The sequence below is a fragment of the Ammodytes marinus genome, assembly GCF_949987685.1.
Source record: "Ammodytes marinus genome assembly, chromosome: 19".
NCBI lineage: Eukaryota > Metazoa > Chordata > Actinopteri > Uranoscopiformes > Ammodytidae > Ammodytes > Ammodytes marinus.
In genome coordinates, this window is record NC_137223.1 from 9268183 (window position 1) to 9285561 (window position 17379).

Sequence of the window (17379 nt, forward strand, 5' to 3'; positions counted from 1 at the left end):
CTGACAGCCAGCTACGGAAAAAATTAAGGAAGTTTTCCTTCATGTTGAGGTGATAGCTGACTATTATCGTCTCGTCGGAAATGACCTACACTTGAATGAGGACCGGATCTTGAACACTCAAAAAATGTATAAACATTTTAAACGGATTATGCAAACTGGAAATTTTCAATTTTTCTAACTTGGCATCTAATTGCACTTTTCCACTATGGGTACGGACATACTCTTAATCCGCTTTTTTAAAATACCACTCGATGTAGCTGTTTGTCATAGCGACGCCACATGAAAGCAGCGCCTCTTTCGCATTCGTCGGCTACCAAAGAGAGGAACGTCTGCACCTCATTAGCTAACCACAACATGTTTTTTCGGTTTGCCATATTCTTGCTCCAGAGGGCACATCATCATCATTTAGGCCTATTGAATGGAGGGGCAACTTAGGGCACTCAATCATTTTTGTTCACGTGTAAAGGGCAGCCAATAAGGCACTTTCTCTCGTTTTCACCACCATAGAGGGCACTTTAGCAAAAAAAATTCAACCATGGGGGCACCAGACGGTCAGAAGGGCACTATCTGGGCACTAGAAGGGCACCAGATGGGCAGAAGGGCACTATAAGGGTACTCATTAAGGCACGTCATCAAATTTTCTTGTTCTAGAGGGCACATCATCATAATTTATTGTATGAAGGGGCACCCTAGAGGGCACACAATCATGTTTTGCACGTGAAAAGGGCAGCCATTAAGGCCTTTCCTCTCGTTTTCACCACTCTTGAGGGAACTTTAGCTTTTTCAACCATTGAGCCATGAGGGGGGCGGCCCTGCCCGCCCCTGAGTCCGCCACAGTGTGTGTGTGTGTGTGTGTGTGGAATAGGCCCCTGATCTGTGTCAATGACAGTGTGAAGAAGAAGCAGTCGTAGAAGTTTAGTATTTTTTTCTTTTGTTTGCTTCCTAAAAAAAATTTATTGTATATTATTTTTTTATTTTTTCAGCTGTGATGCACTTTTTGTAGACTTCACTTATTGTCCAGAATTTGAAGTATTTATTTGTGTGTCTGTTTTAGCTGAAAGGGAATTTCTATGCTTCTAATGCTTTTAGTGCTTTGTGTTCTGATGAAGCAGCCCTAAAAACGCTTTTTTCTTCTAATGCGCACAGATGACTCATATGACATTTACATCATTTTCCTTTGATGTTAAGAATTAGGAACCCCATAAAACAGAGATAAATGTAGAGATTTGATAAAAAACAATCTGCAGATACCATATCTAATCGAAGAGAATAATATACCGTTCAACTGATAGCCTACTATAGAATTTCACGGTTCAAAGTGGTCAGATAATGAACTACCCAGTCCGTGGTTCTAACTAACTGGTGATTCACACGCTCATTACTGGAAATAAAAGAAAAAAATACCGTCACAGAGCAGAATCCCTTATATCTCATTTCTCTACGCTCACTCTTAGTGGTTTAACAGCTTCATGCATGTTAATGAGGCGGGCAAATTCGCCATGTGCTCTCACACTGTTTGAAGAGCTCCTAGAACCCTGCCGTGGCAGCAATTAGAAATCTAAAGTGGAAGGACCGTATTAGTTTTGCCCTGTACTATTGATGATTTAGTTCATACAACTCCACTTATGGCTTTAAGGTGAATGTTGTTGTGATGAACCCACAGAGAAATATCAAAGCTCTACAGACCTTTAGAGCTCTTTCAGGTCATTGTTCGAGGTTTGACGGCCCTCAGCCTTACGGTTTGAAATTAATTTACTTTAAGGATTACAAATCGAATGGACAGATCAATACAAGGAGAGTTGAGAAAAGGACGTGTCAGTGACGGTGACATTTAAATTTCAAGAGCCCTAAGAACATGAACAAAGCCCTGGGTATAGATACTGCGTCGGAATGTTCCTGTGAAAGGTCTTTATAGATGAGTGGCCGGAGATGATGTTTAACCAGGCGTTGTGTACGTACTAGATTATGTAACCTCTTAACAATAGGCTGCATTGATGAGAAAAGCCGTAAAGCGACATGCGGTTCAGCCTTCATCCAAATGACAACTGTGATGGAAAAATTATTTCCTGTGTTTTTTTTTCCAGTCTACTTTAATAATGATCCCCATTGTTTACTGTCTTGTGACACATTGTCTTTTTAAGTAATTGATGAGCGAAAAACAGTAGAACCCTGAACAGGTTAGTGTTTTCCTTGTATTGATCTGTCATGTGTTTCCTCTGTTTAATGTCCTATTTTGTGAGAGGTCTTTATTTTAGTTTCCTGAGAGAATCAACTTATTGAGTAAACCCCTGTATAAATATTCTGTCTGGCAAACCGAATGTTGTCAGTCTCTTGAACCAACTTTGTTTTATCCTTTTTTATTAAAATACCTTCTTTTTCTTACAAGGTTGTGGACATATCAAATTTCAATAACAACAACAACACTTAATAGCATCGATCTTTGTAAATTTTACGTGGGTTTGGTTACCTTGGTGTCTATAGGCTCAATACAGTTTAAATATTGTGTAGATTAGCAAGAATATAGCCTAAATCAGCTGTTAAAGGCAGCCAGTGCTCTGGTTCAGGTGCTCAATCGTTCAGCTTAGTTTGGAAAACGCTGCTTATGTGCAATGGAAAGCTTTACAAAGAGGCATATTAGTATTTGGCAGCCTAACTTCCTTTCAGTGCCAATCAAGAAACACACATGGAGGAAAATTAAAACCTGCCTCATAAGTAGATTGTTTAAAGAAAATAGCATCAATTACAGTAATGACTATCATTAAATATATCTTACGAATAAATGGAACCTATCACTGCACAGAGACCAGACGAAAAGAAAAAAAAACACTCATGAAAACAGCTAGCCTACTTTTGAATTGGCTTTCATGCTGAGCTGAGACAATGGCTGGAAACCATTAACTTTCCTAACTAAATCTAAAAATGGAGACCTCCAGTACGAGGGCTAACTCTTCTTGAAATAATGTAAAATTATTTCAAGAAATTATTTCAGCTGTTGGCATGAAATATTAGTATAGTTTGTTAACACAAATGCCAGCATTGGTAAACTTAAATAATAAATAAGAAAATTCCTTAGGTTATTGAGGGAAATCAAGAAAAAGCATGGAAAATGTTTTTTTCTTTTTTGTGTAAAATATCGGAGAGAAACACATTGAACAAGGACAAGACTACAGAGTAGGCTAGTCTATAGCCAAACAAACAGCTCTCCTGGTTAAAAACTGAAGTCCATAGTTTATTTGTATCCATAGCAGTTGTGATATTCAATGTAAAAACTGGAGGAGTGTATCAACATAAAGGTATTTCATATCAAAAAGGGTTTATTAGTTTTGAGCTCCCAGCAGGATGATGATTGTAATACAACCCCAATTCTGAAAAAGTTGGGACGTTATATTAAATGTGAATAAAACAGAATGTGATAATTTCCTAATCCTTTTCGACATGTATCCAATAAATAACAGAACAAATACATCATATGTATCTGTTTAAACCATAGATAGTATATAATATGGATGTTTCATCCGGGCTGACCTCAGTTATTCACACGGCATCCAATAATCCTGGTTTGTGCGCGTCGTCATCTTGTGAGACTTTTACTCCGCCTCACTCCTCTTGCCGAAAAAGGGAGATAGATACGCCTATCGAGCTGACGTATATCTCCGAGGCAAAGTGAGGGACAACGGGCGGATAGCTGTCACACAAGAGATTGCGCCAATACATTTTAACCTCCAAAAAGAATAAAAACTAGCCTGCTAGAAAAAAATTCACCCCCCTCAGTGTTGTTATGGAGATATGACCTAAACATACAGACTAGAATGTTTTTTTGGACCAGGCTGTAAAAAGGTTTAATAAGACTGTGAAAACGGCCTGTTTAACAAGTGAGTCAAAGAAAAATTGTTCAGTCTTGGTTCCACCCCCAGTGGCCACCAGAAGGTACTACAATGTGTGTCACTCACTTCCTTATTGGATGCTGGTAAAAATCGCTGTGGTTGGGGCTTGGTTTAAACTGATTAACTTTATTGTTTTTTTTGTAAATATACACAAATGTTACATTTTTAAACACTTTTCGAACACTTAAAAAAAAAATTGGGACACGGGCAATTTTACTGCTGTGTTTCATTACCCTTTCTTTTAAGAAGGATCTCGTCATTATGAGAAAAGATCTCGTAATGACGAGATCAGGATCGCCCTCTCATTCACCAATAATAACGTGGCTGGCTGGCTGCAGGACAACAACGATGACGCTACCCGACGTTAATGTCTCTTATGCCTGTTCTAAAAGCAAATTTTTCTCTATTTTTACACACAATTCATGACTAGGGTATCGTGTATGAGAATAATGGCCTTCTTTCTATCTTTTCTCGTAATTACGAGATCTTTTCTCGTAATTACGAGATCTTGATGTCGTTATTACGAGATCCTGGTGTGCTAGCACCTAGACAAGGTGAGAAACTTTTTTTTTTGGTGAATGCTCAGCGCCACCAGACTCGTCAGACCACACCACACTGTTCCACTTTTTGTCAGTCCATCTCAGATGAGACAAGGCCTAGAGAAGTCTGCAGCTTTGAATACATGTCGGATACATACAAAAGGATTAGGAAATAATCACATTCTGTTTTATTCACATCTTACATAATGTCCCAACTTTTCCGGAATTGGGGTTGTACTTTTACGTGATGAAACCAGATTTTGCCAGTTTGGGAACGTGCTTCAATTTAAGTGTGGTTTGTAAGAAGCTTTACAGTGACAGTTTACATGCACAGCATATTCTGATTAAGTCCATTAGGACAACATTCCAAATGAGGTGTTAACATGCGCAGCAGCTACCAGGATATTCCTGTTTAAATGTCAATCAGCATATTATGAATAAACCAGTGACTACAACCATTCTCCAGACTCACTGACAAAAAAATCCTCAAGTATAATTTGGGACTTTACTTTGATGCTGCTTCATACCTCTACATTAAAAGCTTGTGACTTCTAACACTTTAGCATCATTTGAACAACTAATGCTGGGCTTACACTAGAGGACTTTTAAAAGACTGAAGACTGAAACCCTCTTACATCTAAAGACAATCAACTCACACCTGAAGACAACTATTCATTAGTTTTCAGTCACAGACTGAGATTTTGAAAAGACAGGGGTCTCATATTGCAAGACTACAACTAGATTCCTTTTGAGATTTATATTATTTCCGCAAACGCGATTGTGATTATTTAATTAAAAACAAGTTAATTCAATATTCCGAGCGGGGGACTTCCTTTAGTTATTTGACCAGCTTTATTTGCTGATCTCGTCCCCCAATAACTTTATCTCCTAACCCTGTATTTGACGGTAGATTGTTCAGGTTGCGCGGCTGTCAGCCTGGTTCTCCACCGAGGCTTCTATGAAAAAGTATCCGAAATAAGTGCCTCACCAGGCGGACACAGGTCTAACTAATGCCGCTCCTCCTGTGTCGTGCTTGGTGCATGCGAGAGTGTGACAGTGTTTACGTCATTTCGCTTGAGCCAACCCCTTAAGACTAACGATAATATCAAACATGTTTGATAATGTCGGAACGTCAAGACGGGAAGAAGACTGGCTGAAATCGGGTCAGAAGACCACCATACACCAAACGACTGAGATTACGTGCGTGCGCCACAACTCCAGCATGACTCCCGTGATTTCAGTCCGACATTGGAAGATTGTCTGCGACTGTAAAATCGCGTGAAAAGTTGTGTAGTGTAAACCCAGCATTAGCAACAAATTCGGTCTTCCACGGTCAGATTTTTTCAGATATCTGCTAAAAAGACATTATGTACTATCCAAATTGACCAGCTCTTCTATACCAGCAGACACAACCCTTGCTGATTTTGTTCTTTCTATCAACCCATCTCAAAAGAGACTTGTCTCTGCGTTCTATGGCAGGATGTTGGATCTGAGACCCTGTTTCCACCTGGGATTAACATCTGACTTTTTGAATCTGGTTACAAGTGGCCAGCTCTCAGTCCGTGTGTTCACACTTCTATTTTCAAATGTGACTTCTTTGTCTACTTGTGATCCGATTCCATTTACCCGCGCTGTATTTAAATCAACACGTACATAATTTCCGTTTAACCGGTGGGGTTCAAACAAGTAAACATACAGAGCTGTACAGTGCCACAGTTTTAATCGCATTTGCTATTAAAATGCATTACATGCGAAGATAATTACCAGTCTAGGTTGATGAGATAGGCTACTGTCTCATTTAGACAAGGAGGAGCGATGCACAACACTGCTTAGAGGGCTCTACATTAACACTCGCCAAATGCGGCTAAATATCATAGATAGTATATAAAAGTAAAAACTCTTAGGCGAGGCGAGTAAGGTATTACGCCACTTTGGCTGGTGAAAGATGTGTGCTCGCCGGGCGGCTTTTCTAATGTCTGATACACTCTTCAACAGTACACAGCTTTATATGCAGTTAAGTTACTTTACGTGCGAACAGAATATTGCCTGTGCGCCTTCACATTAAAAGCCTGTTACTAGCCAAACGCGAGTTGACTTTTATTTTTAAGCAGATAAGAACAGGAAGTCGTTGCCTTGTAGCTCTCCAGTCAATAGCAGCGATTTTCGTATTTTCAGATTTACGCAGTGAAATGAAAACAGAGGACAGAAAGCTTGTCATTTGCAATACTGGCGGATGCAACTAACGTTCATGAGGCTTCTATAAAAGCTGCATGAACGCCAGTGATGCATTTTCAACGTATTTCCGCTCAGGCAGGTGGCGGCAGTTGAGTAGGAGGTCCCTAAAGTGGACAAAAGTCACATTGGTGTTCCCACTACCAAATGAATGCGGACACATCGGACACAACCGACGTAAACCACCTCCGAATGTGGTTTTTGTGATCCGATCTCAATGCGTCTAGAGAGTGTTTTCACCTGTAGTTAGAGCTGTATTCACGTGATCGTATCACAAAAACAACATGTTAAAGACAAATGGAAACGGGGTCTAAGACATGTCTCTGTGGACAAGATCAAAGCAGCATGGGAAGGGGACCTGGGCTTCTCTTTAGCGGAAGATACATGTCGCTCCATTCTTAAACATGTTAATTCCACCTCTATGTATGCCCTCGACACTGCCTGATCCAATTCAAAGTGGTTCACAGGGCTTATATCTCAAAAGCCAAATTATCTGCAATTTACCCTGATGTTAGTCCACTGTGCGTAAGATGTTACATCTATGAAGCCTCTCTACTTCATTGGTTGTGCCCCAGCCTTAACAAATTCTGGGTAGAGGTCTTCCAAACATCATCTCAGGTGTTAAACATCAAGTTTAACCAAAACCTCTAATTGCACTTTTTGGGGTCACTGACAAGGTGGTTGGATTAACTGCAGTTAAGCGACGTAATATATCTTTTGCCTCTCTTCTGGCCCGGCGAACCATTCTGCCGAGGTGGAGGGAACCTGTCCCGCCCACTCATACACAATGGCTGAGAGATGTTGGGCCAGTTTCACAGACATGGATTAAGCCTAGTCCTGGACTAAATGGAAATTTTGAATGGAGATTGTCCATTAAAAGTACAATGTAGTCCAGAACTAGGCTTAATCCATGTCTGCGAAACCGGCCCATCATGTCCTGTCTTAAGCTGGAACAAATTAGGTACTCGCTTCGGCATTCCAGTGCAGGGTTTCAGAAAGCATGGGGACCTTTTTGGGCTCATTCCAGGCTTTGTGAACTGGCAGTGATTTGGGAGGGATTTTTAATTTTAATTTTTTAATTTATTTTAATTTATTTTTTTGATGTAAGTGGCATAATTTGTTTTTTATTTATTCTTTTCATACTTCCTGTCTGTAACAAATTAACAACTTTGCACTTTGCTATACTGAAAAAACAAATAAAAAGATCTTGATAAAAAAAAAAAAAAGCTTGTGACTTCATGGAAAAAAGCAGTGTCTTGTTTCGGGTCCTTCGTTCAAATGTTTATGAGTTGTTAATGTCCTCTGTAAACTTCTCATATGGTTTCATTTAACTTCCCTTTTATATCCTTAACATTCACATTAATCATACATTAGATAGTAAAAGGTACACTGCATAGTAAATAAAAATAGCACCACTGCGACCAGTCTGCATAATACATATTTTTACATCAAAAATGTTGTTTACATTCACATTATTATACTTTTGTACCTTTTCTTATTACACTAACCAGTCATTTGTCATCGCTATATTAAGCTGAAAATACACTTGCCATACTCCACTCTAAAAGCACATTTGTTTGTTTGTGTGTGTACCTATTCATGTCATATGAAAAAGTTTGGGAACCCCTCTCAGCCGGCATTATAATTGACTCTGCTTTAACACAAAAAAGATAAAAGTGGTATGTCTTTCATTTACCAGGAACAGCTAAGTACTGGGATGTTTTCTAAACAAAGATTTTTTGAAAAGCAGTATTTAGTTTTATGAAATTAAATAAAATGTGAAAAACTGGCTGTGCAAAAATATGGGAACCCTTGTGGTCTTGCTGATTTTAATGCATGTAACAGCATGTAAAACTGAGGACTTTAAACACAAAATTGGTTGGATTATGTTGTTAAGCCTTGAACCTCATATAAAGGTCTGTTTAATCATGATAAAAGGTATTTTAGGTGCCTAAATGCAAGTTCCACTTCTCTTTGACTCTCTGCAGAAGTGAGACAGAATGCGATCATCAAAACAGCTCCCAAAATATCTTAAAAACAAAGATTATTCATTGTCATGGTTTAGGGGAAGGCTACAAGAAGCTTTCCCAAAGGTTTCAATTGTCAATTTCTACTGAAAGGAACGTTGTCAGGGAATGGAAGGACACAGGCATAGTGGCAGTTAAACCCAGGTCTAGCAGACCAAGAAAAGTACAAGAGCGGCATATGCGGCGGATTGTGAGAATGGTTGCACACAACCCAAAGATCACCTCCAAAGACCTGCAAGAACATCTGGCTGCAGATTGTGTATCGGTACATTGTTCTACAATTCAGTGTTGTTGAACGATGTACAGATACACAATCTGCAGCCAGATGTTCTTGCAGGTCTTTGGAGGTGATCTGTGGGTTGTGTGCAACCATTCTCACAATCCTCCACCTATGCCGCTCCTGTTTTTTTCTTGGTCTGCCATGCCTGGGTTTAACTGCCACTATGCCTGTGTCCTTCCATTTCCTGACAACGTTCCCTACAGTCGAAATTGACAATTGAAACCTTTGGGAAAGCTTCTTGTAGCCTTCCCTAAACCATGACAATGAACAATCTTTGTTTTTCAGATCTTTTGGTAGCTGTTTTGATGATCCGATTCTGTCTCACTTCAGCAGAGAGTCAAAGAGAAGTGCAACTTGCCTTTAGGCACCTAAAATAAATGTTCTCATGATTAAACAGACATTTCTATGAGGTTCAAGGCTTAACAACATAATCCAACCAACTTTGTGTTTAAAGTCATCAGTTTTACATGCTGTTACAGGCATTAAAATCAACAAAACCACAAGGGTTCCTATATTTTTGCACAGCCAGTTTTTCACATTTAATTTTATTTCATACAACCAAATACTGCTTTTCAAAAAATCTTTGTTTGGAAAACATCCCAGTACTTAGCTGTTCCTGGTAAATTAAAGACATACCACTTTTATATATTTTTTTTGAAAGCAGAGTCAATTATAATGCCGGCTGAGAGGGGTTCCCAAACTTTTTCATATGACTGTATATACACACAGGGGGGATGGGCAGAAACCCTGTTTTTCAGAGGACCAAGCTGTCATGGCATCTCACCCTCGTTAGCCTGGAACTGAAATGGGGACGAGGCGATGGGCCTTTATGTGACGCACGGCGATCTCATTATGGGAGGAAGCTGCCCTACTGGAGCGGAACAGGACAGAATGGAGGGAGGGATAGATGGAGGGATGGAAGGAGGGATGGCTGGAGTGATAGTTTGTTTGCAATGGGGCACTGCAGGTCCAGGTCAGGCACAAAAAAAAATGTTGTGTGCCAGCTGGGCCTCCATTGTTTCAACCCTCATTAGCACCAGTGAGAAGATGCTGTTTTCCAGGACGTGAGGCGTCATTCTGCAGCCGTTCCCCGGCTCGTTCACAGCAAAGCCCCACAACTGGCACGTTCTACTCAACTTGCCGAGCAAAAAGAAAGCTGCAAACTGTTGAACTGAACTTACAAACTGCAGTGCAGGACAGGAGAGCAGCAGTGGGGTAGAGGGTTTGGTGCCATGGATGCTCCAGATTATGGAATTGCAACAATGAGGAGAGGAAGCTACGATGACGCTGCAGCTTCCCTACGCCCTGTGAGTATAGACACGCCAAAGGTGAAAAAGATCCTGTTGTTGATGACCGCTGGGTGTGTTTTGAATTGAGGTGCTGTGTTTTTCTTTTTAAAGCTTCGCCCTCTGTAAACCTGGTTTTAAATAGTAAACATCAATACATGATATCAAAGTTGGTTGTTAAAATATGTTTTACAAAAATCTGGTTGAAAATAAATGTTCATAAGTATTATAGACCGTTTCACTAGACAGTGTAGTTGGGGTGGGGCCGTATCAAACTTTCTCCATGGCAACAGTCATTGTTTTTATAAAAAAAGTTCAGGCAGAGAATGGCCTTGATTGGTTCAAAAGTAGCTACAATTTAGTAGCCTGGAAATTCAGACCCATATCTAGAACGATATAGGCAGGGCCGCTGCTACGCTTTTGGGTGCCCTAAGCAGAAATTGTCAGTGATGCCCCCCCCCCCCCCACCCCCCAAAAAAAAAAAACACCCAGAAGCTCGCGTCCGCAGGGCGCGAGCGAAATTTTTTTGCCACTGCAAGATCTCTGCGACTGCTTTTTGGCACATTTGCCAGCATTTACTAACAGAAAGAACAGCTTAACTTGTGAAAAAACTGCCTTTGCAAAGGAATTGAGTGATAGGATCATAGACTGATTATGAGATAATGGGCCCCTGGTCTTACACTCTTAAAGGGCCCCCCACTTGTCCTTATCCAGTCAGGTACACTGAATTTTCTACACGGATACATACAATTAATGGCAAAAACATATTAAGGAAGTCAGTGTTTCCCACAGGATCTTGGGGTATTGTTGGAGGGACCCTGTACCTTGTTTGGGGGTGGGTGGAATTTTTTTTACCTTTTTAAAGTAAAATGCATCAATCTGGTGCACTTTGTGAGGAAATTTTAGAGACTAGAGAGATATCAAATCCTGAGATGCAGAAGGAACATTATTTTTCAGATTTTTCTTAAACAGGTAGCACTCTTTACTCTGCAACTGTAAAAACAGTAGATTGGTCTGTAGACCCATGTTCTATGATGGAGAGGCCCATTTCAACAGATAAAGGGTGGATATGAACAATTTAGAATTCACACATAAAGTTTATTTGTGTATGTGTGAGGGGGCCTTCAACCCCCTTAGACAGAGCTACTAATGCTGTTGTTTTTAACTTGCTTTTGTATTTCTCCCCTACTAGTTGAGGGGCCCATGATGATTTCTATCTTGTTACATTTTAATGAGTACTTATATTTAGGCTATTCCTTTTTGGACCCTGTTATTGACATTGACATAAAAAAAAATAAACTATTTTGGGGGGCCCCCGGACCATCTCTTTTTCCTTTTTAATAAAAAAAAAAAAAAAAAAAAAAAAAAAAAATTATAGTTATAATTTTTTTTTTTTTGGGGTGCCCCCCCCAGGAACTTGGTGCCCTACGCAGTCTGCGTACTCTGCGTATAGGGAGCAGCGGCCCTGGATATAGGGTCTGGCCACGATCAATAGACCTTCCCAACTCAAGAGGTGGCTCCTACTCGTGCCTTTCAAATACCACTGCAGGCAATTGGATAGCACTAAAACCAATCAGAGCAATGAACAAGGTGACGTATTAAGCCCCGTTAGTTTAACGAACAGCGGGATTAACTGTTAGTTTAAACTTTTGGCGTGGTCGGCGGGCAAAACAGAACATTCCTCTTACTTGCTAATGAAAGATTTGAGTGCCGTCTTCCAAATCGTAAAGGGTCGAGGCCAAAGCTGTCTCAAACTCAAACAACTTATCCACAGCCATCTCTGTTGTTTACTATATCACGGCTTCGACAGCGCAAGTACAGCACTGCCGTCATCCGGTTACGTCCGCCCAGAGCACCATACATAGGGCTCTGGCCCGCCCATATCAGATAAAACAGATTAAAACTTAGCTCAGAATTTTGACATATTTAATGAGCTTCAATGGAGTGTGTCCAGACCAACATGCGCAGCAAATTTAATTTGCCAGCGGCAGGTCTGGATTTCCAGGCTAACAATTTATGGGTAGTCATCGGAAAATGCACAAATAAATGCTGCAGCCTAATGCTCTGCCATTGTAATCTAGTAGGTCTACTCAATTGGGCCTGCAACTAGTTTATGTAACACAAAGTGTAGGCTTACTCTTATACAGTCCCCTGCAATAGTATTGGAAAGGTGAGGGCAATTCCTTTATTTTTGCTGTAGACTGGAAACATTTGGATTTGACAACAAAAGATGAATATGAGACAATAGATCAACATTTCAGCTTTCATTTCCAGGTATTTACATCAGAATCTGATACACAATTGAGAAAATATCATTGTTTGTAAAGGAACACCACATTTTTAGGTGAGCAAAAGTATTACAACAGATAGAATTAAAATAAATGAAAGTGAATAAAACGTAATATTTTGTCGCAAATCCTTTGCTTGCAATAACCGCATCAAGCCTGTGACCCATTGACATCACCAAACTTTTTCATTCTTCTTTTGTGATGCTTTTCCAGGCTTTCACCGCAGCCTCTTTCAGTTGCTGTTTGTGTTAGGGGGTAACTCTCTTAAGTCTCCTCCTTGGCAGGTAAAATGAATGCTCTATAGGGTTTAAGTCTGGAGATTGACTTGGCCAGTCTAAAACCTTCCACTTCTTGCCCCTGATTAACTCCTTTGTTGTGTTTTGGGTCATTATCTTGCTGCATGATGAAGGACCTTCCAATCAGTTTGGTTGCATCTTTCCTTAAATTGGCAGACAAAATGTTTCTGTAGACTTCAGAGTTCATTTAGCTGTTGCCATCATGTGTTACATCATCAATGAAGATGAATGAGCCCGTCCCAGAAGAAGCCGTGCAAGCCCAAGCCATGACATTGCCTCCACCGTGTTTCACAGACTAGCTTGTATGTTTGGGATCATGAGAAGATCATTTCTTTCTTCAAACTTTAGCCTTTCCATCACTTTGGTAAAGGTTCATCTTGACAACAACACAGTAACACATGATGGCAACAGCTAAATGAACGTAGAAGTCTACAGACACATTCTGTCTGCCAGTTTAAAGAAAGATGCAACCAAACTGATTGGAAGATCCTTCATCATGCAGCAAGATAATGATCTGAAAAAACTGCAAAAACAACAAAGGAGGTCATCAGGGGCAAGAAATGGATAGTTGTAGACTGGCCAAGTCAATCTCCAGACTTAAACCCTATAGAGAATGCATTTTACCTGCTAAAGAGGAGACCGAAGAGAGTAACCCCCCAAAACAAACAGCAACTGAATAAGGCTGCGGTAAAAGCCTGGAAAAACATCACAAAAGAAGAATGCAAACGTTTTGTGATGTCAATGGGTCACAGGCTTGATGCAGTTATTGCAAGCGAAGGATTTGCAACAAAATATTAAGTCTTATTCACTTAAATTTATTTTAAGTCTATCTGTTCCAATACTTATGCTCACCTAAAAATGTGGTGTTCCTTTTAAAAAATTCTATCTTCTCAGTTGTGTATCAGATCCAGATGTAAATACCTGGAAATGAAAGCTGAAATGTTGATCTATTGTCTCATATTCATATTTTGATGTCAAACCCAAATGTTTCCAGTCTACCACAAAATTAAAGGAATTAGCCTCACTGTTCCAATACTATTGGAGGGGACTGAATATATATTATATGGCTCGTTTAAAAGCTTCCATCCAAATCACACGATTTGCCTTTATGTTGCTTGGCAACATGTCATCATCTGTCAATCACATCTGGGCAGCCGAGATGATAATATGTGAGCCGTCAATAATAGAAGCACTCACTCAAAGCCATTTCCAGACTCTCATTGTGAATTGGGAAATTTTCCCTGCCAAGAAACTGAAGACTTACAAAGAAGATTGTATTGTTCCGGGACACAATTCAAAAGAGACAAATGAAAACAGGTCTGTCATTTATTTATGTGGCCTTTGTACCGTAATTACCGGTAATTACCGTAATTGCCTTCATTGTCCCGTGAATGATGTTTGTTCACAATACAAGTTTGTTTTCAAGTTTAACTGCTGAAAGAGTGATGTTTTTCCTTCCACACATTATGTTAGAGTTCAACAAAAGCACATGGGGGATGATGTTGTTACAACAACTGGTTTGGAGGCCAATACAGTCGTTACCTTACACAAGTGTGCATTTGAAACATCCAGTGGACACTTATGTCCAGCAGTTACATTTTTAAATTGCAAAATGGTCTTAGACTCTGTCCTAACACATGTCTCAAAGGGATCATTAAGCAGTGTATTGCAAGGGTATTGTATTACTCAATATGTTGCTTTCTACTATATTTCCTTTACTCCGCTTTTATGGAGAATGTGGGCAAACATATCTTTAAGTCACTTCACAGATTGACTCTCTTATCTAAAGCCATTCCCATTATTCATTTGGCAGTACAGTATAGGCTGAAGGTCACTGGAATTTAAATCACTGCCCCATTCTGAGGTTTTTCGCTGGATTTGTACTTGTTTGTTTAGTGCAGTTTGTGGTTGTAATTATAATAATACATGTTATTATGAGGCACCTTTCATGGCTCTCAAGGTCGCTGTACATTTAAAAACATATACAGTATAAAAGCTGAGGTGGGTTTTGAGTTTAGATTTGAACAGGGATATGGAGTCAGTGTTGCGGATGTCGGGGTAGTGCATTCCAGAGTAGGGGGGCAGAGCGGCTGAAGGCTCTGGAAAATCTTTAATGGACTTTTACCAACAGCTCCTGCTCTTCCCTACGTGCAGTAATCACACACAGTAGGGGAGAACGGGGTAAGTAGGCACACTTTTTACTCTAGTGAGAATTGCTTAACACCTAAACATCTTTCAATAGTCATTCCTACATTAAATTGAAGCTTAAGGTGTTGGCTTGAAATATGTACCCCTCACTTTTTCTATCTTATTGTAATAAAGAAGAAATTAATCATCAAAGACACCCTTACACATTGGGACAACCAACCGTCAAACACTTTGGGGTTGTTTGTCATAATGTTATCTTAATGGGAATAATCTTAAAAAGAAGGCAAGAGAGTAGAACTAAATTTGAAAGTTTAATTGCATTGTCAAGTTGAAAAATAGGCCTACATAACTTACTGTAGCCTTGGCAGCTGGTCTAGTTTGGGATGCACTGGGTTGTTTTGATTTTGTTGCCCTTTTTGCTAGCTGCCTTTTCCTGCTCTATTCTTTCCTTCTCTGGGGTGTCAGTGAGGATACAGCTTGACAATTTCTTTCGTTATTGGGTTCCTTTTCTGGCTGCAGCCTTGAGATAACATGTGACAACCAACCCCCCAAAACATTTGACGACCAACCCCAACTTGAATTTCTTGCTAGCATCAAGGCCAACAACCATCTGACAACTAATTAGCTTGCTAACCACAATCTAAAATATAGTTTACCCTTCACACTTTGTATGGGTAACAAGTGTTTTGTTATAAACCCATTGTGTAAAAGCCTAGAAGAAAAATACTGAGGAGCTAAATATTTTCAATTTGACATGAAAAACACAAACAGTCGTCTCACCTCAAATTCAGCAGTCTAACTCCAAGGAAGACTATGTAGGTGACCTCTGATCCCAATTCTGGATATTTACATACCAAAATTTCATAGACAGCGCCTTCTGGTTCCGAGATATAACGATTGTGACAACCAACCCGTGTGACAAATTACCCCGTTCTCCCCTAATCCCTGGGCGCCTGACATTTCCTCTCATATTAAAGATGTCACTGGCCAAAGCGTCGGTCAAAACTTCCTGTCTTTTTTTGCGACACTGTCGATTAGGAAGGTTTACGGTTTACTGACCTGGAAGTCTTTCTTAATAGGTACATGGTCAAAGAAAGCCCCACAGCAGGCACAGTGTCGCAGATTACAAGACAACGTAATGCGCTTTAATAGTACAACAGCTAAAAGCCGTAAGTGCAGAGTAATGTCATTTGTATAGAGTTAATAGCAGTGAGGCGTTGATATATCAAATGACGATAAGAATACACTAAGATTTATACACCAAGAACATGTGCAGAAGTTTCATTAGGCGTATGTATAAGATGTATAGTGCCTTGTACTGTGCAATAATGATTCAAATCAAATTATTTCAAGCTTCTGTATGTCCTTTATTTAGATTTGTCAGACTTTCTGACTGTATGGAGACAAATGTTTCAACACAAGGTACGAAGAGAACAGCTTCAAAAACCTCACAGCTGTTTATTATTCACCAGCTTGTAGCAGGTTAAAATGACAGCATGGTTAGTGGTGTTAAGTGTCTAAAACATATTAAAGAAAAGGAAACATCAAAATAGGAAAATATGGGGAAAAAGATTCTTATTTCTTCTGTCACCTCTGTTTTCTTGCAGCACTTCAGACACTTGGCCCAGAGACGACGCTCTGCCCCGTCCCTGGTCTTTGGGAAGGCGCTGGGTATGCCATGGTCTCCCATCAGGTGTGTACATGACTGTTTTAAACCTTGTGACATATGCCAAACTATGTGTGTCAATCATTCGTAATGCATTCTCTCTTCTTCACACGCTGTTTTTTCTGCTGAACACCGAGGGGTTTAGCTGAAGGTGCTTGGGTATCTCATCCGTATTGTGATGCACACACGCCATATTTTCTGAGAAAGTCTTAGGATTTCTGTGACCTGTACATACTTCAGATATTTGGCATGGATTAGATTACTAATATGAACATGGATAAGGAGGAAGGAGGATGCCGCAAGTGATGTCACATCGATAACAATTTCCCAGGTTGTTTAGCCTTTAATGTGCATTTGTCACCTCACGTCAGGGATGGAAATTAACTTTTTTGCCTACCAGCCACTGTGGCAGGTAGATTTAAAAATCTACCAGCCACTCATCTTTTTTACCAGCCACTTTTTATACGCAATATCTTTTTTAATATATGCGTTAATGTTAAACAATACAATAGTAAGAATAGCTAATGAAAGTGTTTTTCATACAAATGTTTTCCATCAGAAGTCATTTGTACTGTAAGTAGGTGCTACCAAGGAACTGAGTTGCAAATTAAATGGTACACTCTTACTATATATGATACACAATACACGCCATCTTTATTTCAAAACATTGTATAATTGAACTCCATATATACTCTTGGTTCAATGCAACTTTTTTTCCCAACTGGCCCGCTTG

The 17379-nt window shown here is 39.8% G+C and overlaps 1 protein-coding gene across 1 annotated transcript in view; it reads left to right on the plus strand.

Moving 5' to 3' along the window:
* Positions 1-10160: 10160 nt before the first annotated feature.
* The window catches only part of tagapb (T cell activation RhoGTPase activating protein b), a 33840-nt gene continuing 26621 nt past the window's right edge, over positions 10161-17379 (plus strand). The window contains exons 1-2 of the mRNA XM_080047393.1: positions 10161-10269; positions 16588-16673. Of these exons, the coding sequence (XP_079903519.1) occupies positions 10195-10269; positions 16588-16673 (161 nt within the window). The 5' untranslated portion in view covers positions 10161-10194. The remainder of the gene's footprint in view (positions 10270-16587; positions 16674-17379) is intronic.